We start from the raw sequence: 27423 nt of genomic DNA, 5'->3' as shown, positions 1-27423 counted from the left end.
CTAATTTACACAGGGTTGCCAGTAAGGAAAATCTATCTAGCGCATCTTGCGGCATTGATAAAAAGCTTGTGGATAATGGTTGTCGTTTGGGGTCTATGCATACAGGGTATTGTGTGTGCATGCACATACTGTATAAATCATGTCATAAAATGGCCCATTGTGATGAACTCTGAAGCATCTGTCTGACATTTGTGCTGCGTTCCCATGTGATGGTAAACAAGAATAGATAGCACCCAGAGCTGAACATAATAATAGCTGATGACTATCATCTTTCTTAGTGTTATGTGACTTCCTGTTCTGTAATTTGTCACCGTATTGTGTTCCCTTTCTGGAAAAGATCACGGAAAACACTTAAAGATGAAAAGAAAAAAAAACATTACGACATTAAAAAAAAGTCTTCAACAGACACTATCTAAATGAAAATGAGACAATATCATGACATGCTGAGAGCTTCATTAAAATATCCATTCAAGTATAGAATTAATTAAAATGACAGACAAAAGCACAATTGAAACGATTATTGCTTCAATTGTTTACTCTAGTTAACAAAGCTGTCCTCCACTCACACAGAGAACTACATAATAAACACCTGCGTGGTTAAAAATGGAGACTTGAGTCAGTTATCAATAACAGCCATCTATCAGAAATCATAATAACTCTTGACGAAGATTCTTGCAAGTGATATTCAAAAGGCTCTACATCCTCCTTCTCCTCCCGTTCATTGCTTAAAATAATCGATATGCTGGTGGGATGTAACGCAGTTCACTCTTCCACTGCTTCCCACTCGCCTTCCTTCACTCACTCACTGTCTTTCTTCCTGCCATCCCTCCTTCACAGATAAATATAGCTTTATTAAAATGGAATGATAGGACTTTTAAAACAGGAGTTTATCCACCATACTTTGATGTTTGATACTGTGTACAACATGCATATACTCTATGTTCAGTGTAAAGTTCTAGTTTATTATTAACTTACAATAATATTCAGGTTTAAACATCAACTTATCCTTTTCTTATGTATCTTCATCAGCCACAGTAGTTTAATAGACGAGCAGGGCAATGATCATTTCCCATGCAGGGACCATCATTAGATAAGCAATTGTACTGGCACTGCACATTTTAATTTTGAATTACAATAAACTTGCCTGTAAGTCTCACCTTTTAACAACCTGGCAAATTATGATTGAGAGAATCATAACCCGTTCCTCACTCCAATACTTTAATTACTTCAGCCTTGCTTTTCTATCGTCTGTTAGAAACACACTCCCAGAGGACACACACGAGAGACAAAATGGATCCTATGACTACAACGGACTCAGCTGGCGTGTTTGAAGTGTCTAAGAATAGCTGTGATGGATGTAAAATATGGAGGAATGTAGGCTCCTGTTTATCAGATGTGAATGTCATCAAATTTAAGTATCCTCATAAATAAATTGACAGCCTACAGTCAGGAACATAACATTTCACGAGGAATTTGGAGAAGAAGATGTGTCATCACAGATGATCAAACCAGAGTGTTGATAAAATCTTGACACATCTGTTAGACGAAGTATGAAAAAAAGACCCGTACAGTATTTCTCTGAACTCTTTACATCCAGACAGACGTTCTCTCTTACAGATAACAAATCTTTAAAGTAGCTTAAGCTATGTTGTTTTGTTTGCATACTGAAACGTCTTTGTATTACTTTCAAGTTAATAATGTTTTCTATGATCATAAACTTCGTTAAACTCATATAGTATAAATTACTAAATACACAAACTGGGCATGTGTCATCTAAAACAGAATATTGAATAGGATATAGGATATTACTGCAAATATATTTAACCAAAAATACTTCAGAGGCCTTTGAACTACATCTAAATTTAAACAAAATGTAAATTGTGACTTTCCCACTGAGAAGATCATCACTGCATGAATAAGATGTTGAAGAAAACCAGGACAGAGAACCAAGATTAACATTCTTATTCTGGGGAAGTGAATACAGTCCTGTGAGTCCTCAGACCAAATGAGTATGAACAGATCATCAATGTCTTCAACAAAGAAAACAGTGACTCACTCACACCTACATGTCAGTTACCTTTGTTTCTAACACGTTTATGTAGTTCATGTGTGACAGGGAAGCAAGGTACCGCCGCTGTAGAACAACCTTTAACACCAGAGAGGTTAGTAAGTGGGATGTAGGCGTGAAAACAGACGAGATACAACTGTGAAGTTTTTGCAGAACATTTAGCAAACAGTGCATCTCATATCCCAATCAATAATGCAACTTTCACAGGTCAAACTGTTGTCAGGAGATATTTATACGATCACACCAGCAGAGAAACACCCGACCTGCGCTGTTAATTCCCATAAAACATGGCTATAATATCTCTTTTGGGAACCATGCTAGTGCACGATGTAACCACTGTATAAATGGATGCTCTTTACTTGGATCATGGGTGCTTTATAGATGTCGGTGTTGCTCTTGTTGCTATTGCCCTCTTCGGTATTATTGCTACAGTTAAACACATGTACCAGAATGTCCCATAAAAGATCACATAGCGAGTTATCCTCAAAAGAGTGGTCGACCACTCCACTGGGAAATGCTTAAGTAGCAAGCTGTATTGTGTCTGTCATGCTGAAACAGACAGTGTTAGAGTTAAAGGCACTCAAAAGTGAGTCACTGTCACTTCTGAATCACTGTGGTAATGGGCAAGTAAAACTCTAAAGCAAAAACAGGGGTTCTTGAGAATATTTTCAGGCTCCGGGGCGGAATCACACTGATAAAGATAAAAAAAAGAAACTGCAAGCGCTCCTCTAATATTTCAACTGATGATTTAATGTGTGCATAATGAAAAATAATATATCCCTCATAAATATCTGCTGGGTAGATTTGATGTCATGTGTCCCAAGTGTGCACTGTATCGTGATATTGTCGTGCCAGGGAAGTGAATGGCTGGCATAGCGCAGCGCGGGCTGCCTGCCTCATTTTACTTCTTATGGTTTCTCTGCGACTATTTTATAGTGGCAGCACTTAAAACACTGACATGCCATAATTCTATAGTTTCTGCAGCCAAAAGCTGTAACATTGATAGGAAAAGGTGGAAAAACATGTAGGAAAATGTGGAGAAGGAGCTGAGAAAAGCGTAAAGATGGGAGGTAAAATGTTTAAAGAACCAAGGAGGAGGCTAAAAGTGTGCACGTGTGTGCGTACGTACACATGTGGCGTACATTTGTTTTACATCCAAATGCCTTTGTTATGAGTCATTGCCTGGGGCGGAACAAATGACTGTAAATGGAACTATTAGTGAAACATGGAGGGTGAAAGGAGGAATTCAAATTAAAGTGCGGCTCGCTAGCCACTTACTTTCTCTCCATCTGCATAATTACAGTTGGGACACCAAGCACTCGTGTGTGTATGTGCGGTTATGGCGCTCGGAGTGTGTGCGCGCGTGTGTACATCCAACCAAATATCAGAGGTCACAGAGGTTCCCTTTGATTTGCCAGGGTTATAAACACCAACCGTGTTTCCCACCCATAATCAGCACACACCCTACGAGCTGTTTTAATCACGGAGAGCTTGTGTATGCGACACATGAGCAAAGGAGGGGAGCTGATATGTCTTCACAAGGAAGTCCATATTATTTAATGCCTTGTTCATCTACACACACACACACACACACACACACACACACACACACACACACACACACACACACACACGATGGAAGATGCAGCTGCATTAACACTGTCACAGGTGGTTGTGTCATTAGATGGCAGCTTATTAAAGAGTAAATGTGAAGGGGTTTCTATTCTGCTCTGTGGTTGTGATGATTTAATGTGTCAGGTAGCCTCATCTTAGATCTTTTATACAACCTCTCGCCCATATTCCTAAAAGCTTTGATATTCAAAACAGTGCATTCTGTAAAACTTCATGTGCTAAAATGTGATATTATCTGGAATAAATACTAAAAGATGTTTATGGTGAAGATGACCGCAGCTGTAGTGCTGCTGGTGCATCTGTTTTCTGTAGGGAATATAAGAGTAATGCATATGCATGTGTTCAAGTGTGACACAGTGACGCGTGTTGGAGGGGAAGTGTGCTACCTTTTCGGATTAATGTTATAAAATATACACATAGAGGCTGTCATGTTTGTCCCCACATATATGCAACTATACATATAAAGAAGCATACTACAGTAAACACACCGTGAAACAGACAACGCTGCAGGGTATGTGAGCCCTTAGAAGTTCAACAAACACTAGACACTAGGGAAAAGAGGAGAAGCCTGTTTATCAAAGCAGCTCTACACTGGCAGGAGCATACTTTTTTTTTCTTGCATCCACTGCCCTGACAACTATAAACTCCAGTGATGTGAAACCTCACCTCAATCACTCCAGTGGAAAATGTTTTGATTGACAGCAACTGACTGACATATAGCTGATGCTTTGGACTTTTTAGCTCAGTATCATCATTTTCTCTGAGATAATTAGTTGGAAAATCTACTAGCTGGTCTACAATACATCTTTTTGGGAAACCATAACAAACAATCAGCTGTTAAGAATAAAAAGTAGAAATTAGCTTATTCACAACTCTCAAATTTATGAATATGCTGCATTTTCTGTTGTATATCATGATAAATACAACATCATTCAAGTTGTAGATGGTTGATGGGACAAAATAAGCACTCTAATTTTTTTAATTTGATGTCTCCATGGGGTCTGAGAAACAGTCCAGGGCATTTTTCACTATTTTCTAACATTTTATAGAGGAAAGATTTTAATCAGTGACATTTTTTGCTTAGTGAAAAAACAAAAGAATGAATCCTGGTCTCAGGGTTAACAAGAGAAACAAAAAGTGTAGTAGGTAGTGGTTTAATGTCACTGCAAGAGTTATGTGGTGTGATGCTGCAATTGACGCTTTGGTGAAATCAGTTTTCACATGAGGTACTACACGCCGACTGCTACTTCAGTGCTGGATACATGCTGCTATTTAGCATCAGCATAGTTGTCTGCAATAGACCACAGGATAGGTACATGAGCTGTAGAGTAAACTTCATTATTTAGTGTTTCCCAATATACAGGAATGTAGCTGCAGGTATGGAGTGAGTGAAACAATAAATCAAGGAGTCAGTCAGCAGTGGGAAACTCTAGGCATCCCTCATTAGCTGCAGCACTAGCAGCGGCTGGCTGACCGGGTTCTGCATCAGGTCCAGGCCATCCTGCAGTCAGTCAGGAAGATAATCAAAAGCTATAATTATATCAGGGATGTCCCTGCAGCATAGGGACTGGCAGGGCCAAAGGATAGCAGACCAGTGTGAGACAGAGCACACTGAAGATATACAGATGGAGACGATGTGGAAAAAAACACAGTGTTGGAGAGAGAGGGAGAAAAAGAAGGGAATAAAGTAAACACAACAGAAAAATGTTTAATGAAAGCACAAATTGTTGAGCTACTGCTGGAGAAAAGCACCGTTCATGTAATAATGAAAGAACAATGTGGGAGGAATAGAAGGACAAAAGTGGAAAGACAATGAAAGACGTGAGACACTGACATGTAAACAGATAAAACAGACAGAGACTGACAAAGAAAATCAAGAGAGACGACGAGAGAGGAGAAGACCAGTTTGGCATTCGTGGCTGGTGTATGAAAGAGCAATGGGGGTGGGGGGATGGAAGAAGATCAATCATGTGGAATAGCAAAAAGACCTTTCAGCAAACTGCCTTTAATCTTCTGACAATGCAACAAACTGGTCCTGATGTGAAACTCCTTCCTAAGGAGCGGGGGCCCCTGCCTCTAATAACTCCCCTCTGTGAACAAGCTAAATCTTTAATGGACGGCGATATCAGCCCAAAACTCCTCGGTTGCAGCACGCACAACACGTAATCGCCACGGGAAAGTTCAAAGAAGAGGCAACCTGTTTTGAAGTGAGCTTAGCGGGAAAATGGCGACGTATTCTGGATTTCATTCCTCTGCAAACCCCTCGCTTCTAAATATATTTATTAAGTAATTAAAATAAAAAGTTAAAAAGCCTTCTGAAGCTCAAGGTCTTGTGGTGGTGTTGTGGATAAAAAAGCAAAGCTCGGTTACGATGAATTCTGTTTAAAACCAGAAGCTCAGACCAGTGCAGCTATGGTGCAAATACACCCGGGGCCAAGTGGGGACTAAAAAATGAGCTCACTACTACCAACTGATAAATATGCTAATGGTGCCACAAGAAGGCAGCTCACTCTGATAAATTACCTAAAAAGACTAAATAAATACCATACCCAGTTCACCATGTTCATTTTCTTAAACATAACATTTGCTAATTTACTCTTAATACCAGACGTTTCACCATAAAACTAAATCCTAACCTCTTGGCTGCACTAAAAGAACAGTCTCTAGAGCCACTCCGTCTGCTAAAAAATACAGTTTATTGAACTAAGCTGCATTCGCAAATCTATAATTGCCACTAGATTGAGTTTACTATTAACATAACAAGGTTGACAATTAACAAAACTGGCACTAAACATATGAGTTTTTCCTTTTTCCAGTTTATCTGACTACAAGGTTGTTATGGTTTCTATGGTTGTGTTTAGGTAATCCCAGCACTTAGTTAAGGTTAATAAAAGATTGGTCTGGCTTAGAAGGAGCACCTAACAGTCACTTCAGGCACAGTTTCTTTACCTTTAAACCAAACCACAGTCTTTCCACCATCTACTCCGACCACTTCCTTAGGACTCATCTTAATAAATGTAGGATTTATTCATTCAAAATATCATCAGAACATAATCCATTCAGTGACTTAATGTTCAGCAACCGAAGGGCTGGAATACACACGTTTACAAAATAACATCCTCTTATACAATCCTGTGCTCTTTCCATTTGCTAATTCGAATTTGTGCGCATATTGCTGGAGTCTATATTTGGTGTTAAACCACTCAAAGACCAATTTTAGAGCGAGGTCAATAAAATGTTGAACATGAGTCATGCAGGAATTAGTGTCTTTTTTTTCCTCTTCTTCTTCATCTGTCATGTTTAATTGTGTTCTCATGGTCCAACACACAGCGGGCACAGCACTCTGCAGTGTGCAGGTTTGAGTACCTGAGTGCTTTACACCAACTTTCACCACTAGCTGAAAACAAATGATAAAACCGAAAAAAAAAAAAAAAGCAGTTTTAAGTTTTCATGTTTCAAAATCTCACAGTTGGCATCAAGACAAGTAGACAATCACTTTTAATTACTGACAGTTCAGGAAAAAAAAATGCGACAGGAGGGAAACACATAGGCTGACATTTTGGCAGGCAATCAAGCATAAAAGGACTAATGGCACCAATTACAACTGATGAGGGGTGGGCTGATCAGTGTTTCTTTTGCAAGGCCTACTTTTGATTTTTTATTTTTTCCTCCCAAATTGTGTTTTACAGTGAGACCCTGCCATGTATGCCTTTTCAGTGATTGAAAGAGGAAAGGGCCATCAGAGTGTACAAGAGTACAATCACATTAATTAGAAGAGAAGTGCTCCATGGGTGCGAACGCAATGAGCAGTTTTGCTTATAATTAGCCTGTATATAGAGATTAGGGCAGAAAGTACTTAAAGGTTTTTTGTCCAAAAATGTACTCTACGTTCTGTACAGTCTCACAGCGCATGATGAGGCACAGTTAGACACAGATGACTCATATTTAAGATGCAGTGAAACACAAGTTTGCTTGCTTGTTTCCATGAACCCTTGATCCATTCTTAACAGTTGACAAATGACTGTGTTGTTTTCAGACAATGCCCATTTGCAAACACCACCTTTTTAAATACTGCGTGTCACTTTTATGGTAATAATAATTTCAAACCCAAAGTCATTAACAGCTCCCCATCAATCATGTCTGCCCCCAAAGTGAGAGATGTTACAATAATAATGGATGATCAGGTGTGCTGCTGTGCTGTTGCGAAGTACCTTGCCATAAATCCTCAATACACAAACCACGATCTCCGACTGGCGTAATATACATCATTTCCTTTCATGTACCTGCTCGTTGCACCCCATTTCCCTCCAAATGTCCTTGGCATGCCTCTCCCTTTTAACTCAACACCTTTCCTTTCCTTTATACTTATCTTTATGCATCTGTGGTAGTGTGCGTTCTGAGGTGATTTAGTCAATAAATATATTTTTTATGTCTGTCACTCCTGGCTTAGCTGGCAACGTCTGCTTGATGCTCACATAAAAAGACGGCAATAACATAACAGCAGTGGAGTTATAGTAAAGCACTAGAATTTTGAACTTTTAATTAGTGGATGTATTTTTTTCATGTACTTTGTTGAGTCATGGTATTAGAAATATTTTTAATGCAATATCTCAGATATAAAAGCGTCTTCGTGTCTGTCTGCATTGAATTAAGTAGGATTTTCTCAAAGTGTATTGAACACTGAATGTGAAATATTTCAGATCCACTATGGTTTTTTATTACAGAGGATTTCAGACATACTTGGTTTTCTAAACATGTTGTAAAACCTAATTAGTCTCCACAAAAGACTCCTTTAAGTCTTTATTTCATATTGACTAAATATGCAAAATAAAAGTCCTCATTTACCAAAGGAGAAAACAAAAACTTGAAACAAGCTACAGTTAAGCCAAGAGATATTTCCTTTCAAACCTTTTATTGACTCTGCAGCAGTTTGTTGTAGTGGTACTTTAGTTTGTTAATTAAAAGGTGTATTGTTAATATATTCATTGCAGTAAAAAAACAAAATAAAACAAACAAAAAAAAAAAACAACAACTCTAAAGCGTCGTAAATGTAACAAAAAACTAGTATATTTAAGAATCTAGTTTCTTTTAATTGTGTTATTAAAGCAAGAGGGCATTTAAGGAACAATTACAGGCCAAGCATACTGTAACTGTGAATATTAGAAACTACTAGCTTTGTGACATACAGTACAATATCTACAACACTACAACTATCAAACATAAGCCACAGACAATCTCCAGTCGTGTAAAGTTGCCATGTTTCCTTTGCATGTACATATTTTATCCCTGGTCTGACTTACATTAACCCGGCCCTCACTCAGTGGGGTGCCACAGCTGCAGAAGGTGAGGTAAGAATAATTTATCATATATAATATAATAAAATGTTTCTACTTCAACATTCAGTAAAAATCAATAAAATCAATAAGAAATATTCTGACCTGAAAGTGAACTCAGCACTGCTGCAGGTCATATATTGCTGTGTAACACTGTTGCTAAAAGGTCCTTTCTTTAACACACTGGATAGTAGATACAACACATGCTAATGTCCTCTTCTCATAACTAGTCCTCTACAAATATCATTTAACAGTTTTTTTCATTGACTCTGTTTACGACAGCATCGCTGAGTTATCACACATTCGTATACGCCATCAGTCCTTTCTTCTGTGCTGAGATCTGTAACAGCAGACAATAGAAAAAACCAAAGACACTGAACTAAACACAAACGGAGTATCAAAGATTCAATAAGAAATCTCTTTGGCTGTGGAGTTCAATAAATCTGGTTGAACTTGGAACCAGATCCAAAGTGGAACCATCTCTAAACTGTTTTACATCTTTTACAACTCCGTACACTGACTATTCATCCTCATATTATTAAGATGTTATCTCAAATACAGCGGGCAACAATAACACATTAAAACATTATGGTGCATGCTCTAACTGATAGGTTTACCACCACACTACCTCATAGCTGCATAATGGTTGCCCTGGCAGTGAACAGCAAGCAAAACAACTTCTTGAGTGCAGTTTTTTTTTCTTCTCATTAAACATACGCAGAGTAAGCCTGGAGCCAGTGCTCAGGCATGTTTATTGGGTAATGGCCAGCGTACAGTAAGTGTCCTATGGCTATTGATCCTGTTTGGTAAGATCATGAGTGAATGCTGGGAAGCTGAAGGCGTATACTCAGGAGTCTGGTCTGTCCATGGTGTCTGGGCTCCTGGATGTCCGGAGGTGGTCAGAGAGGCTGGATACGGGAGCAGACTGAGTGGAACCAGCTGTACTGCCAGGCGACCAATACAGTGGCTTCTCCTTTCACTCTAAACTAATGAATGTGGTTCTGCACGGTGAAAGTTTTTTGGATTAGGATTTAAAAAAAAGGCAGAAAAGAGCAAACTATTGAGTGCTTGGGTTTCATCTACCAGCGGGGTCATTTTTGTTGTTTGGAGTTCATCTTATGATTTCACACCAGCGCGCCAATCACAGAGTTCACTTCCGCAAGATGCGTGAACTCCATTACTTTTGCATGAATGTCGGCATCCAGGCTCTGCCGAGGCTTTGGCCTTTGTGGTGCGTCGCCACCTCTGTACAAATAATATACTGATTGCCAAGCTCTCTGCAAATTTTCCTTTACAGCGGTCACATTGTAGGGCAGGAGCTACAGTGATGTTTCAAACCCTGCTGGACATCTGGTAGCCAAGGACTCCCTGGAGACTCTGGCAAAAGAGCTGAATGTCTCATGTGATGTCAGTGGGCCTGTCAAAGCAATCTGTTTTCCTCTGCCATCGGTCAGAGGCCAGAACACTGAGTATACGCACACAGCATGCCACATACTGTAGGACTCAAGTGCTGCTGCTGCTGCGCCTCGGGCTACTCCACCTGCGCACCTTCTCTTTTTCTTCCTCCGCCTCTGTTTATCTTGCTTTATTATGTCCTATTATTCCTTTCCACTATTTTTTTCTGTTTCCTCACACCGTTTTGAATTCTAGCACTGCCCTCTTTCCCTGAACTTCATTAAGAGATCTGCATGTTCATACTCAGCTGCACCGTGGTCTACTGTCCTTGAGATCCAGAGCTGGGGGTGAGAGTGGGTTTTGTTGTATTCATACAGCCCTTATTTCCCCCTGGGTAAAACTAGATGAAACGTGTTTCACCTAACCTTGATGCAGCTCAACTCCCCCTCTGCTCTTTTTCTCGCGGAAAAAAACCAAAAACTTCGACACTGGCAGTCCAGTGTGAAGCTTTTGGAGTGAAGTGAAAGTCTGTAATTGGGGGCCCTGAGCAGGGAGTCTTCACTACATGTCAAGGAGAGTTATAACTTGAGGTTATAAAAAAAAAAAAAAAAAGTTTTTTTTTTGAGAGGGGGGATTCTGTTCAATACGCAGCATTAGTTATCCTCATTTACCGGTTCTTTTCTCCTTTCCTTTTTATTTTAAAATGCAACCTGACTCCATTTACTCACTGGATGAATGCCCTACGAGCTATGGGGTGTCTGCGCTACCTTCATTACTGAGGCCAGTTCCAATTCATGCCATAATGAAAGGAACTTTTGCTTTCTCAACGGGGGATGCAATTACTCTCTGTATTTCATAACATTATTACCATCTGAGGTGGGTAGCTATATTGTGGATGTCTGCGTTTAGGCTTTGAGACCCTCAGAGACCCACAGTGTTAATGAGCAAGGTTAGGGCACACCGTGTCGTCTGAGCAGCGAAGCCATTTGCTCCTAAATGACATTTCCTTTGTGAGTATGAGCCCATATTAGTTCCTAATGTAGAGCGCCATCCAAGGTATCTACACTGTGTTCATACTCACAGAAGGGTAAAAATGAAACTGTGGGAGACCTTATTAAGTATGACATTACCATACACCTTATATATCTATATGGAGAAGAAAAAAACATTATTCACTTTGTCAGACACAGGTATTCACTATGTCTTCACCTTAATCTCATCTTTCAGGCACTGAGCCATAGAAGGAGTCTCTCAGGGAGGAATCTCGCTGACAGGAAATTATGAAAAAGAATTAATGTGACCTTCGCTTGCAGCAAGAGAAGAAAAAAAAAGAGAGAGTGAGAGAAAGAAAGGAGATGGAGGGGAGGGTGGAAAGCCGGAGTGAAGGGAGGTTTAAGGAGGAAGTGGCTCCAAAGAGGGCAGGATCCTGGAGAGGGAACTCAGATAATGAGAGCCCCAGCTCGACGCACGCTGGCGCAAAAGATCTGATTCACTGGAAAGCCCAAAGGAAGGACAGTAGTCACACTGGGTCCCTTAAGTCCTCAGAGCGACCAGATTCAATAAAGACTTTGGGGTAAAGATAGTCTATTCAGTTATGATGGCCAACAGGAAACAGGAAAAGACCGGCTCGTTCAGGAAGTGTTCAGTTTGTGTTTCTGTCAACATATCAACAGCTCTGGTTCTTATGAGCAAATTAAGTTACCATGTATGTATGAACTCCTTACGGCAGTTCAAGCTTGAACATGAGTGTGTGAAATATACTGTAGGTGTCCGCATTTTAGGTTTTGATGCTTAATCCAATGACGTCAAAAATGTTAGTGACATGACTTAACTTGAGTAAAACTTAAATAAGTTTAAGTAAAGATTTCCTGTACATTAGTAGAAAGACTCTGCATGCGCTCAGTGTATGTTCACTCTACATGTCAGCAGACTTTAAATGAAGAACTAGTATAAAAAAAAAGACAGAGGAAGACATCCTGTTCACTGAAGATCTCTGACTGAGGAGATTTCCTCCATGAAGCCAAGAAGCCAAGAAGCGAAGAGAGATAATTCATTAAGGCGCCTTGAGCAAAAGGAACCGAGCACAACAGGAAAGCTTCCTTCATTTACTGCCCCGGGGCCACACTTCTCTACAAAAGCTGGTATTGAACCTTTTCACCCTGGGACAAAGAATTTTATACTTTTTTTGTGATTCAGGCTCCAAAAAGTGACAGCATCTCTTGTTATCTGGGAGCACATTTTAATCCTGAATAACACCTACACACAAAGACTCAGAAGACGGATTTCTTTTGTTGATTTACTTCATTTCAAACACTTGACACTAGCCGAGCGGCTACAAAAAGGAGTTGAACGAGAAACCAACACATTCTTCGGCACTAACAAAGATGAAAATCATGAATTGCACTAACTTGACTTTTCCCACAAAATAACAAAATGTTATAAAGACACACAACTGAATGAAAAGTGAAAAATGTCTGCGGTCTTTCAAAGTTGTCTTTGTCTCCTCTTTTAAATGAGACTCTGTTACAGTAAATGAAACATAAACAGCAAGGCCGTGTCTACATTCACAGATTAGCACTATGTACTCAGAAAACCACTTTCATAGAGGTCTGTCAGCTGTGTAATTCAAGAGTAATGATTTCACAAACCAGTAATAGCATATTTACTGGCATAGGGCTGTTATTGAAAACTCTGAAATGGTTATAAGCATGAAATTGAATACAGAAGAAGAGCAAAATGAGATTTTTTTTTTTTTGAAGGGAGAGAAATGCGACGGCTTAACGGCTTCCAATCTTTGTATTAGAGTTAATTCAGAGAGATTCACTATGGCCACAAGATGCTTTCACAGTACTCAAAGCTAGTTGAATGGTTAAATATCATTATCAGGAAAAAACAAGCTAATTAATCCTAACATCCTCATTTCCTATTTTACATTGTCTGTTGTAGCAGTTAATATAAAGTCTTAACTAAACAAAACTAACTCGTCTGTGGAGAAATGTTCACCCTCCTCTCTACATAGGTGCAAAAAGATCTTTATTTGTTTCTATGGATACATGTATTAAGGCTAAATATAAACTGCACAACAAGAGTATTTCTGTGTCAGACAAAACATTTTACAAGAATAAACACTGGACTGACAGCATGTTTAAAATTCACTTGATAAAACTGATTTATTAGCTTCATTCAATATATTGACAATTTAATAAATATTCTTCTTTTTCCTTTTTGTGTAAGTGTTCAGATTGAATTAAACCTCTTTATCCCTCATTATTTTATCTTTAGTTTTCCTTCTCAAGAGCACAGTATATAGTAATAGTTGTCCTCGACAAGTGCTCTCCAATCATTGAAATACAAGGCTTCATTTTTTTAATGACATCGTTTATTGAATAACCATACACCTCAAATCTCATTGATTCTCACATTTTGATTTCAGCCGAAGGATGACAAGCTCCTTTATACACGAGCTAAGGATATCTGACAACTTTTTTAAATATCTGAATTGATCAAAGTCAAAGCCTATATGTAAATACAATAGTCAAACTGCATCATGTATTTCAGGTGTGAGAAGTAATATTGAACCAATCTAGTTTAAACGTACGTACAGCTACAGAAACCCTGATTTTCCATTCAGGCTTCTCATAAACTTTACATCACATGAGGCTGAGCTACCCCATCAAAGACCAACTGAAAAAACACTAACGAGGTTGAATGCTTAATGATTACAACAAAAATATTATCCAGAAAATAAGATCGACACGCGTTTAAACAAAACTCAGGCACTCGTGTGATTTTTGACTTCAGTTTTAATGTGTTTCCTTGAATGTCTGTTACATTCATGCTGCTCATTCACTATTAATTATTAGTTGTGTGTTGGTTTTATGCTAGCCAGCCTTTACTGTAGTCTTTATCATCTAGAATACACTAAGAAGTACTCTTAGTACTTTGTTTACTATTAATGTACAACATTAGTCAGATTTTCTCTGCTGGCCCTGTGGCACACCATTACTGTTTACACTCTCTTTTAACTGGTTCAGGCGCTGCTACATTGGACCGTCCTCGCTTTGCACGCTGCACTGAGTCAGAAGCTCCCCTATTAGGCCGGACACGTCGAAGCCATTGTTGCTGTATCACTTTCTATTTGGAGTACCTCAGCCCGTCTCTGTTGACTGTAACCAATAAGTGATGAGCCTCCACTTTCTCCATCCCCAAGGCAAAGAAAGAGAAAGAGAGGGAGAAAGAGAGAGAGAGAGAGATGGGAAATCTAATTATTTCCCTCCTATGGCCTAGCAAGCCTTAAAGGTTAATCACTGGCCGTCTAGCTAATTCTGTCTGGGTACACTGCAGTAATTACAACACCTCGCTCTCTCGCCTTCTTCTCTATTGTGTACCTTGCTCGCTCCAGTGCGCTCCTCTGCACCCTCTCTCTTTCTAGATAGTAGATGTCTCTCTCTCTCAGTGTATGTTGCTCGTCTGTGGATATAATGTGGTCTTCTCTCTCTGCCGTTCTCATCCTCTAACATTGATCTATACTGTAAATCATAAATATATAATAGAGCCTGGGGCCTTTAGATACATAAAATCTCCAGTCCCCTCTTTGAAACAAGCTTTCCTTACAGACAGCCCATTAATCCTTTTTATACATATACTTCTTTTATTATATTTTACTAACTTAATAACTGAACTGCCACGCTGTTTCATTCATTCGGTCTGATTCTTTATTCATGTCAGCTGAATTCTTGCTGCTGTGTATAGATGCTTTTTATCTATGTTTCATAGATATATAAAGTTGTATTAGACTTCCATCAGCTCTCAGAGGAAGGAGGACTTCCTTTTCTCACCTCCTCTCTTTCTCACACTCCTCACTCTCCCTTTCTTTCCCTCATCCTACCTTCTTGTCACCTACTGTCTCCCTCTACCCCCACTCTTCTCACCATTTCTCCTCCAACTCTTCTCTTTCTCTTCATCATCTCATCCCCACTCCCCGCCACCTTCTCACTTCATTTCTCCCTGGCTCAGCCTTCTACTAGTTACAGCTGTATTTCCCTCTAGCAACAGCTCGAGGAAGCGCGCCCTGGGCCTAGAAATACTCCACCATCTCTTCTCTTTCCAATTTCTTGCTCCTTGCTAAAAGCATCTCCAGAAGCGACAGCTTAGGAGACTTAAAATACTTCTGTTTCCTTCCTTTTTTTCCTACTCTTCCACGTTCTCGCTCCATCACATGCTTTCACTTCTAGTAAATACAGGAAATTGCAAACACAATGAAGCATCATTTTTAAAACAAATATTTGTAAAAACTGGTACCTAACCTAACTTATACACATTTTAATACATAATTCATGCCATAAAAAAGTCCTGCTGTCATTTGTCCACATAGGTTCCAGTAAGTGGTTGTTCCTGCTGAGGCCAGCAGCACTGACACTGTTGAGGATGGTGTTGTCAATGCAAAGCAGAGGACAGGAAAGGAGAGTCGAGTTGAAGTAGTAGAGAAAAGAGCAGAAACCATGACAATGCAAGCAAACAAGGGGTTTGAGAGGCTGAGAACAGGCTTAAACAAAACATCACTCAACTCAGTGTTTTCTCTATTTTCTACTTTGCTTGGGGATGAACAAAGTTTTATTGCACTGCAAATATTCCCAGCAATTTCACCGAGTGACAAAGATCCCTAAAAGTTATTTCTCAGCCCCAGGGGCAAAGCCCTGTTTGAGAGTCTGTGGGCAGACGAGGCTGATGGTATTAGTGGTGCTGGTAGCAGTAATGAAGGAGGGTGGTTGCTTGTTGTTGTTGATTTGCTGAGGAAGGGACAAGGGAAGCTGAGAGGCATCAGGCGGGAAGGAGAAAGAGAGGAGAGGTTGGAAAACAACAACACCTAACTGTTGTTATGAAACATGTTACAGATGATTCACCGGGCAGTGAGGGATGCATTTTGATGAAGCAAAGAAATGAAAAGCTGCAGGTGATCATATTTGTAACACAAAATTCATGTATATGTGCAATGGACTGTAAATTATACATCGATATGGAGTTTAGCACTAAAATGGTTGATAAGCATGATACATGTCATGTTGGTGAAAGGTGAAATTATATGTTATGACATGTTGACAGTTTTTACTGCTCTCTATCTCTATAAATAATAATAAATAATAGTAACATTTAAATAATAAATAAATTAATAATAGAATACTATTCAGTTAGACTCCTCTGATTGCAACAATTCCAGTGAAATTAATTGACTTCAATGCTAAATGTCATCTTTTTGAGCTCTGATGTGCCCGAGCAGTACATCAGCACCATATAGCAGGATAGTTGTAAATGTCTTTTCTCAACACTGAAAAGTCATCATACTGTATGAACCAATCCAACTGTGATCACTTTACACCTAAAGAGACAGTGTGTGCTTGACGCTTATAGTTGCATAATCGGTTTTGTAATTTCCTGCAGGCTTTAAAACATGCAGTGATTGCCATGGCTACAGATGGCATGTGCATAAGCACTGCACAGTAAACTAATTGAATATTTATTAAAATGTGAGACTGAATAATGTTGAACGGAGAGAGATACAGCTGATACAGCATGTGTCCACAGCGTTTTAAAGCTTGTGTGGACAAATTATACACTGAAGGTGATTCGAATGATTATTGTAGAAGTATGCAGAGTGGGAGAGTATTTGCAGGACCGAGGTCAAGGGTGACAAAATGCACTGAAACGTCTACCTTGTGTGAGAAGTTGAAGGGTCCTGACTTCCTCTCGGACGCGAAGCTGCAGGACCTGCTGCAGGATGTGCTGCCTCTGGGCATCGTGCATGATGCCCATTCTTTCCAGCTTCCTGTCTGTTAATCTCATCAGAGCCCGCCCTAAAATAAAAACAAATAAATAAAAAAAGTTAGTTAAGGGACTTTTACAACCTTTGCAAGGATGCAGCACAAAAACAAACATAAAAAATATTTCCTTATTATGTGACTATCATTTAATGCAGCATCAGCTATGAAGCCCTGTAGATTCTTCTATAACACAGCACACGTCTTCCATATATATCAGCACTACACGTCCCTTGAGCAGGACTCCTTCACAGCTCTTTCCCTAATTGCAAATCCTTGTATAAAATCCATAATTTAATCATGCAATCATTTTCTATGATGGGGATTTGGGCTGCTGATAAAACGCAAGTGAAGTATGGCCTAATTATTAATGCTTGTTATGAGTGCCTTTGTAATGTGGGATGGTAAGCAGATAGGATGATAATTCAGGGTAATTACTAGACATTAGAATGGACCTCGACAGCTCCCTTTGCTCCTTTGCCCTGATAGCTGCTTGGGCACAGAACAGCTTTGATTGGTTGTCAGCTGAGGTAAAAAAAAAATTCAGCCCCAGCTCATGGAGGTTAGACTCTGTGATTCTTTATGTGGATGCAAGATTCACATGTTCAAATGAGGCAAACCTGATAATATTATGTCTTTGGACTTGTCTCTGTATGCAACACTACCATTTTCTACCACTGCACAAAAGGGAGTTGCTGAGAGAGCTAAGTACCCTTAAGTGTTAGCGGTGTAACTTTGAGATCCTGTTCGGCCCATTTTCTCCCAGCTGAACAAAAGAAGCTCTTTGCTTGGCACCACAGTCAGATGGAGGTAAATGCTGGAGAGCTAAGTAGAGTCATAAAGACTCAGAATTGAGAGGAGCATATTAAATGGGAAGATGGAAAGACAAAGGTTAGTGAGGTGGAAAGAGAGAGTGGACCGATGAATCAAAGGCGGGGCGGAGGGCGGAAAGTTGGGGAAAAGTGGGAGACGCGCAAATTGACAGAAGAAAACCGACGTCCTCATAAAGCATGCTGTTATGAGTCTAGAAATATTGAGCAACCATCACTTGGCACCTTATTGTGTAACCAAAGCTAGATCGGCATGGCAACAGAGGTTCACTTTTTCCTCCATTTCGGTAATGTCTACGTTAAATAACAAGAAACAAACAACGACGCCACATCATAACCAGGAGATAAACAAATGTCAGCAAAATCCAGGCGTAATGAACAACTGATGCAGGCAAGGTTTATGTCATCTCAGTTGCTTTTATTTTATTCGTTTGATGGAGCAGCATTTATATGACTAAACTGCTTGGACCAGTGTTGCTCACCGATTCAGTGTCAGTGAGAAACATCTTAGCAGAATGGTGCTCTCACTGTGTCCTGCACACGTGTATAAAGGAGTAAGGTTATACACAAAGTTTTGTATATGCAGCTACAATAAAGTTAGAAAAGTTTAAAGTATACAGATTATAGACTAATGCATGTTATCAGAGCTTTTAATGAATCTCCAGGAGCCCGCATTAGGATTAATGAAACCTTCCAGTTGTGATTTAGAATTAGTCCTTCGGCATAAATATTGAATTCACTAAATAGGTTTCACTACTGTTCCCGTCTAACAAGTCTGTAAGTATATATGAGCAGGTGGAGTGCTGCGGATGCCTGCGATGACTGTGAACCAACTGCCAGTTCTCAGCAGTGGGTGCCAATGCGCCGCTCCTTCCGGTCGGCAAGGCAGTATCAGCGGGGTGGAACAGCTTCTGTAAGGAGTCCAAGCTTTCACTCTCTTGCCCTGCAGTTCTGAGTCATTGGCTTCAACAATCCCACCAAGCCTCAGCTGGGAATTTTTCAAACCACAATTAATACACTGAGCAGTGTAGCATGGCCACGAGGAGGAGGAGGAGGAGGAGGAGGAGGAGAACAGGACAGAGGAGGAAATTGGTCAAGAGGAAATAAATGAGGTAAGAGAGGCAGAAGTTGAATATGGGGAAGCGAGAACAATAATGAATTGGCTGTAAAATACACCGCAAATATAAAAAAACGGCACAAACAACTCATTATGTCAGCTTCGAGTTTTGCTGCTTGGTTAATTCTATGAGGTTACATGTACAGTATTATAACAGAGCATGGGATCAGATCACTTAGCAGGTCGGCACATAAAGATGACGGAGAAACAAACGCATGGCAGAAAATCATTAAGTCCTGACCCCAGACATAGATTTTTCACACCGTGACACTGTTGTCCCTCCACACTTAACAGAAGGGAAGTTAATGCAGGCTATTACCTCTCAGCATAGTCGTACAGTCTAATCACTGGCTTGATTTTTTAAAAACTCTATCCGAGGTCTTGTCACTACAGCTTCATCTTTCACTCATTGCTTCCACTGAAATGTTAAAGTTTGAGCACATTTCTGAAACTTAAGCACATTAACATGTCAACCAGCACATATTTCCATCACCAAGATGCTTGTGCTGTAACCGCTCACCAAAACGAGGTGACGTTTTTTGGTATTATTATTACCGGCTGCTGCCTTCTCAGAAGAAGTAGAAGCAAGTAGCATCTCTATTTAGGCTGATGTCGTTTTCTAATTTGTGGTTTCTTCAATAAACAAATTGAAAAACATGAGGGTGGAATTTTATTTCTGGTACTACACACCATCTGACATGCTGGTCTGTCTGCTTTCTCTACATACTGAACTACCACACCTTAATCCACCCTGTTCCTGTTAAACCTCCACAGCCTCCCTCTCATTTCCTATCTCATTGTCTCTCTGCTTCACCTCACCTATTCAGATAGCTCCTCTCTCCTGTAACAAGGTAAATCATTTCTGTCCCTCTTTCAGTAACGAGGTTGGTGAATCCAAACTCCCAGGTGCTACCATGAACATTTCTCTACTTCATCCATTTTCTTGATTCGGGAAGTTACCTATGGCTTCCTCCACCTCTCTTTGATTCATTTCCATGAATCTGCAGGAAGCAGCCATCACCAAATAAATGTATTTTGCACACAAACCAATATGAGCACACGTTATACAGTACATGCATACGTTGAGGAAACACTTGGATGTGACAAATACATTGTCCCGGGGAATTAGATTAATGAGTGGTGGGTGAGCAGCAGTGTTGGGCTGAAGCAGAATAATCTGCAGCTATAGCCTGGCACAGTCAACCGTGGCTTTGATGAATGAGAGTGAGGGTGCATCGGTACACAAAAGCACACATACCAGGCATAAAAGTATACACACACGTGCACAGATACAGTGATCCTGCAGAGGCCACTTCATTTTGCGGGTGGAGCTATAATGCCATGCTAATAACGGCTGTGGGGGCAGCCATGAGTAGGAACAGGAATACAAAGGCAGCAAATTAACCCTATTCTCCCTCCAATATCAAAAATGGTACTTTTCTGCCTTGAAATGTTTTGACAGCAGCACTGGAAACTGGCGATACGCCACAAGAAACTACTCTATGACCACTTCTCAGGTAAATCTTCCACACCAATCATACGTGTTTCTGCACAGTTGTGTGTTCATATGTGTGTGTCCCCTGGAGACGTACGTCACTGCACTGCATCTGCTGAACTACACTCTGTCAAGCAGAAAATAACAAGTGATGCGTGTGCTGAGTGCTGGAGAGTCAGTATATCGGTGCTGGGACCACCCTCAGGAATAAACGCAGAGGCAGTATTGAATTCAACTAGCTGATGGCAACAAAACAGACTGGCAGCACTGGGCACATCCTTCACCGGTATTCTCTGTGATAAGGCACAGCTTGAAGTCCTTTAAGTAAATGGAGAGCGATTGTCTCAGTGACTCGGTTGCTTGTAGCCCTGCAGCTACTGAGCACCTGTGATCCGATGCTAATGCTATTCTTGACGGTAGGAGAAGAGGCCAGAGACGATCCTAGAGAGAACAGACTTCAGCCTAAGTAATGAAGCTAGTCCAGCCAGCCAGAGAGGGAGAAAGGCGTGCACGCACACACACAAACACACACACACACACACACACACACACACACACACACACACACACACACACACACACACACACACACACACACACACACACACGGGTAATAAGCTGCCTCAATCCTCCACTTGCACAGCAGCAGTAGCCTCATGCTGACTTCACCACCACTGATCTTTTTCAGTTTGCTCATCATTACACTGCACCTCTGTTGGTCAGCCACAGCCAACATCCTGTGGACAGCTCACTGGGACTCGAAAGCTGTGGAATCACTGAAATCGCTCTTTACTGTGGCGCTAACTAGCTGTCCTGAGCTAAACAGACAACTGTCGATGTCCATGGTCATTATGGAAAGACTTCTGAGTGTGATGCAAGTGGAAGGGCTTACAGTGATTTTATCACTGCATATCAACATGATCTGATTTTGTAAACTCTACATGATTGATGTTTATCAACTGCTCATTTTCACTCTACTGTAACTACTTTGTTTTATTTATTTATCTTCTTGTCTTAGGTATTGTTTCTCAAACATTTAATACTTTTTCTTTTCTTAGGTAAAGCACTTTGTCCTGCTTCAGGAATTGAAAAATGTTCTCCAGTCTTACAAATTTAGAGAAAGCTGTAATTCAGCTTTTATTTTTACAACACAGCATCATGTTTACTTTAATTTGCCTTCTTGGATTTTAGAAGTCACCTAATAAATTCAATGGAGATCAAATGAGTGCAGTAAAAGTGTTTCAGTTGACTGTAGTATCAATATCCTGTATTTGGAAGGTCCAAGTGACACAAGTTGAAGTAAAATCGATGCAAAAGATAGTTTGACCTGTCAATCTCCAAGGAATTCAGTCCAGTAATTCCCATAATGAAACTCAGTAGTCTAGTTTCTCCCTCTCCACCTGATAAATGCTCAAGTCAATCAAACTCAACCTCCCCAGTTTGCAAAACAAGTTCTCCAGCATGACAGGTGACATAACTTGAGTTATTTTCACAGACATGGCATCTAGATATTGCCTAGCCATAATAATAGTCATCGTTTACGAGCCTGGTGGATAGTCACGGTTCTCAATGCTATTTGGACACATAATCATCATGCAGGTAGTCACACATTGTGAAAAATACACAAGTAGCAACAGCAGCACAGTGTTAAAAATGTAAAAACTCAAACTCCACAGATGCCCAGAGGCTTCACTGAGGCACTGGCTGGCCTTAGCCTTTTTTAGCTTGTGTGTCACAAGTGAATCATACAAGTCAAAAGCGTTTATGTCATCTACAGGAAGTATTCAGCATTGAGAAGGTTGCTGAAACTGAGACTGAGTGATCACATGACCAGAGCTGGGGGTAACCCATAACGTTCAGTAACAGCTCATCAATGTAACTTAATGTAAATTAATGTAAGTTATTTCATTAACTTTAGGAATTGTATTAAAGTAATGTTGTACAGTCAGATGCAGAAACCATATAGTGTTTTTCATGTTTCAGTAACTAGTAATTAATTAATTCATTTTGTTTAGAAATGAAGGTGACTTGTGATGATACAGGTGATACAAGTTTTTTTTGTAGCCTACTTGGTAGCATTAGAGTCATTAGAGTCGATCAGTCAAGGGAAAAATGGCTTAGATATGTAGGTGACAGGCTTTAAAATTCCACGTCATGTGAGACAAATGCTTAGTTTATGGGGGCGATTTGTGATAATAGCACAAAAAACATTACATTACAATACTATTGTACTCTACATAGAAAGTAATATATTAGATAAAACTGCGTTAGATAATCTGTGAAATACAACTTTTGACTAGTGACTACTGCACACATAGTGGAAACAAGATGTCTCTGGCCAAGTGTCAAATTTTCTAGCTATAATCACTACAACGAACTCACTGAGGACAAACGCTGATTACATAAGCCAACAGTGGCTGGTAATAGGGAAATATCCCAAAGATAAAGATACATTATTAGTTCATCATCAACACTGAATGTATAATGAAAAAGTACACGTCATAAGTACATGATTTTATGTAACTGATCTACTACATTCACTCAAAATCTCTGAGGATTAATTTCCAAACTCTAAATATGGGAAAACAAGGCCGACATCCATACAAAACATCCAATTTGGCAGAACAGTAATTAATTTTATATTACAGATTGCTATATAATAACCTTGCAAATGACATCATTAACCACGATTCCTTCTGTCTGTGGATCAAATTGTCTCCCAAACAGCTCATCAGCGGCGAGCTGTTTAAATTTGTCTTCTGGAAATGACATAAAACAATGGCCACCAGTGGAGCAGTTTTGTGGCTTGAGAGTTGACATGCAGCCACATTAGTCCCTTTGGCTCATTTACTATATGCCTGCTCCTCTATTACACAGCAGCACTTTTATAACAGCAGTCTGCGGTGACTGTAGAATTCAGTGTCTCATCACTCAAGTGTTACTTAGGCCTGTTGCTGGGCGTCCTCGTCTGGATTCAGAATATCATTTGTTAACTTTCCTTCCTTTCTGCAGCTCATCAAATACACATTTGATACCCAGTGTGAGACCTTCCAGTGGACATGAAGATCACAACCAGAAGTACACAATCTGTTCTTTTCAAAGTGGAAAGATAATGACTCCTGCAAACAGATGGGGTCAAACAGACCTATAAAGGACTGAAGTGAAGGGCACCCTTCATTACACCACTAATATTACAGGCTATTAATTAGACTGAAGCCTTATAACATCACCAGTGGATATTATGAGACAGAATAAAAAACAGTCTAACCAGCAGATGGTGTGAATAGTCTGATTTTCAGGTGCCAATTCACACTGCATTTCTGTCTATAATAGAACCTTCAAAATTTCCAGATTAGCCAACTGGCTGGTTGGTCCTGGCCAGCCAGGGCGGATCCAAAGGGGTGGTCAAGGGTGGCAAAGGCCCCCTTAGATGAGTTGACAGTTAGCATTTGTTATTGGAAAGTCAATAAAGCCACAGTAAAGAAACACAAATTCATTACAGAGATATTCAAAACTAGCACACAGGGAATAAAAATGCAAATACAAAGAAACAAAAAAACTACTATGCTGTTGCAAAACCAGGTTCTTTCAGTCTTGTACCTACACATTTAAGTATATTAATGTCTTTAAACAGGCTCTAAAGTTCCACAATGTGATGTACTGGTCTTCTCTGAAAGCAACTTAATAGTGAATCTCCTTTTTTTCCTGGTCCATTCTCCTGGGTTTTGATTACCGATGTCATCACACCTCCCGTTCTGATCACACTTAAGGTCTCAGAAACTGTGTTTAACTCATTTATTGTACCAAACTATTCTCTCACCAAAAGCGCTTCTTCCTCGTAATTACAACAGATTAGGGACTAATATCTAATTATACCTTAATATGCTTTAATGCATTTTTAATGACAGTTGGGTGTTTAAGTCAAATTCGGTGCCGTCTCTATTGGGGGTGGAAGGTAAAGACTGATGGCAGCAAAGGGTTTCTTGGCAATAGAGGCTTGAGGGAGGGTGGCAAACATTGATTTGTTTGGCTGAGGTTACAGGAGCCTAGCAGGGAGGCAGCTGCTGCATACTGAAGTCAGCTGAAGTTAAAATGTTGCACCAGCCCTGATACGCAGTAAAATGCAGTAAAATGCTCGTCGCTGTTTTATGTCAGAGGAGGGAGGACACAAATGCCTTTTTGAATTATGATCTGGAATGGATTATTGATTTGTTACTTTATGAAGGGATGACTACATTGCCAAGACAAGTGAGATTGAGTACCGCTGGCAGCCGAAAAGAGGACTGAGAATCCTGTTATGGATGAATTGGACAGGAAACATAGTAAATTTAGTGCCATGGTCTAGTGGGCCCAGTGTTAAGAAACCAAAAATCAGCCCTGCTTATGCAGACACGCATGGACACACACACACACACACAGCCAATTTTCTAGGGTCACAGCTAGTGCATGATAAGTACATTAAACAAATAGATATTCTCTGATGCAGACCTGCATGCACTTATAAATGTATTCATACTCACTGTTTGTCTATGCATGATTGTTTTCCTCAACAATAATCCATTCGTCATTTGTTTATCCCCTGTTTATTCTAATAGAGTGTGGGGACAACAATATCTGCATAATATTTCAAAGATTGATTGGGATGCAAATTGCCTTGTGAACCCAATTGGTGTGGTGTGGCCCGTTTTAATTGGGTTCTGTTAATTAATGTTCGATGTGAAGACAAACTGAATTACGTGCAGGTTTTGTGCCTGTCATTATCTCCTACTGTAATTGTTCATTAGAAAAGTGTGTGCGCTGTATGTGCGTGTGTGCACGTTAACCCTTTCAATGAGACTGTAAAGATAATTATACCTTAACAAAAACACAGGTGATTGAGTTAATATGCCATTAGGAATCTGAATTCTAATGTTTTAATCACTGTAAGACTGATACGGGAACATATAAATGTAACTGAATCCACTAGGTATGTTAGGTGGACTCAGGTGTTTAATCTTAAAGTTTGTTTAAATATCCTTAATTAGATATGGAGCTCAAGAGAAATTTCTACCCAGTGAATAACTGGATGGATGAACTTAACATGATTTGTCTTGTATGTGATAAACACTACACAGATCTGATTAGAGTCCATTTCATGTTTGCGTCATACATGTAATCTTAAAAAAAAAAAAAAAAAAAAAAAACACATCAACAAATCATTGCTCTCAAGTAAATACTCACTATAATGTACCTTGAATAGGAAGTAAAACTAAATGAACTTCTCTCAAGAGATTCTACTTGAAGTTGGATCCAAAATGTACCAATTCAGCAAGCATGCAATGAACTGTGGGTTATCTCCTAGGCCTCTATGCTAATGATGAGAAACAGTATATGTGCACCTTGAAGCACAAACCAGCAAAATTCATATTTCTGAGATCATTAAACAGAAGATGTTAAATCCACTATGCAAACATAACGGACAAAATGCAAAGGCTAAATTGGGAGTGTGAGTCATTACGCCACTCATCGTGACCGCCGCGCGATTTATCCTGCCAGCCAGCCACTGAGTCGAGGAGGTCCTCGACAGCAACAAATAAACATATTAATATGATCAGTCATGCTCTGAGAGGTAGAGAGCGTGGCAATTAACAGTCGTCTGTTGCTATGCGGACTAGAGTGTTGTTAGGGTCGGGGTGACCTTGAAGATCCTCGTTAGGGAAATGATTGACGCAGCAACTGTTGTCAGTGGTAACGCTGACAGAGGGAAGGGAGGGGTGGACAGACGGGTAGGCCGGGTGGCAGGGCTGCAGGGCTGCAGGTGGCAGACAGTGGGTGCAGAGTGCACCTGGGATGTTACAAATGAGATGGGGATTTATCAAGACGTGAAATGACAAATACAGTTGAAGAGAAGAACTTTTTTCTTCATGTTTCCTCTTTAAATGAGCTGAAAAGACTGTTGCTTGACTTTATGACTTTGAAAAGCTAAATATTGCACCTGATGAATAAAAGTGAATTGTAACCACACTTTGATTTATCATCAACGTGCAGTCAACAGTGCAAACTCTCCGGGATGTTACGAATGAGATCAGTTTATTGTCATTGTCTGATTCCCAACAGTACCTGTGATGTCATGTTGTTTGAAGGAGTCGCTGTAGATCTGATGCTGATTCGGACAGTGTTTCTTCAGCCATTTGCACACGTCCTGTTGGGTCCACAGAGCCACTGGCTTGGACAGCTTCACATACCCTGGCTGATTAACAGAACAACAAGAGAAAACATTTCATAGTCTGTTACACAACGTATATTTTCTTTGTAGAATTGATGCACTCTGATATTTACTGAAGAGGTTTTGTGAGCTCCATTTTTGCAAGTTGCTGCACTGTCCCTCATTTCATTGTGGAGATACTGTATCTCAGATACAGTACTGTTAACTAGATGCGTTACTAACCCTACTGACATTGTAGATGGTAATTTACAACCTGCAGTAACTACCTAATAAAATGCTAAAAGGCCAAATTGCTATGACTAGACGACTGACTTGGAGCATCTTTAAAACAGCAAGACCCACAGGCGTGCTTCTGGATAGTAATGAGAGTATCTACCAACACTGGGCTGAGGTGCGACACACCGTGAACGATAGAGTGTTAGTGCTGGAACATGACTGATCTGCATTAACTCCAATTCACAACTTACAGAACTGCTAATCTGCTGCTAATGTCTTGGAGCCGGATACGACACCTTCAGCGGTCCTGCAGAGTC

General features: G+C 40.0%; 1 protein-coding gene across 3 annotated transcripts in view; it reads right to left on the bottom strand.

The window, feature by feature from the left end:
* The window catches only part of samd12 (sterile alpha motif domain containing 12), a 78161-nt gene that overhangs the window by 31602 nt on the left and 19136 nt on the right, over positions 1-27423 (bottom strand). For all 3 annotated transcript variants that reach the window (XM_026349521.1, XM_026349519.1, XM_026349520.1), the window contains 2 exons: positions 26785-26914; positions 17139-17279 (listed from right to left, as the gene is read on the bottom strand). In XM_026349521.1, the coding sequence (XP_026205306.1) occupies positions 17139-17279; positions 26785-26914 (271 nt within the window). The remainder of the gene's footprint in view (positions 1-17138; positions 17280-26784; positions 26915-27423) is intronic.

The sequence above is a fragment of the Anabas testudineus genome, chromosome 11, assembly GCF_900324465.2.
Source record: "Anabas testudineus chromosome 11, fAnaTes1.2, whole genome shotgun sequence".
Lineage (NCBI taxonomy): Eukaryota > Metazoa > Chordata > Actinopteri > Anabantiformes > Anabantidae > Anabas > Anabas testudineus.
Note: the sequence above shows the minus strand (reverse complement) of the source record. Positions and strands in the feature narration are given on the sequence as shown.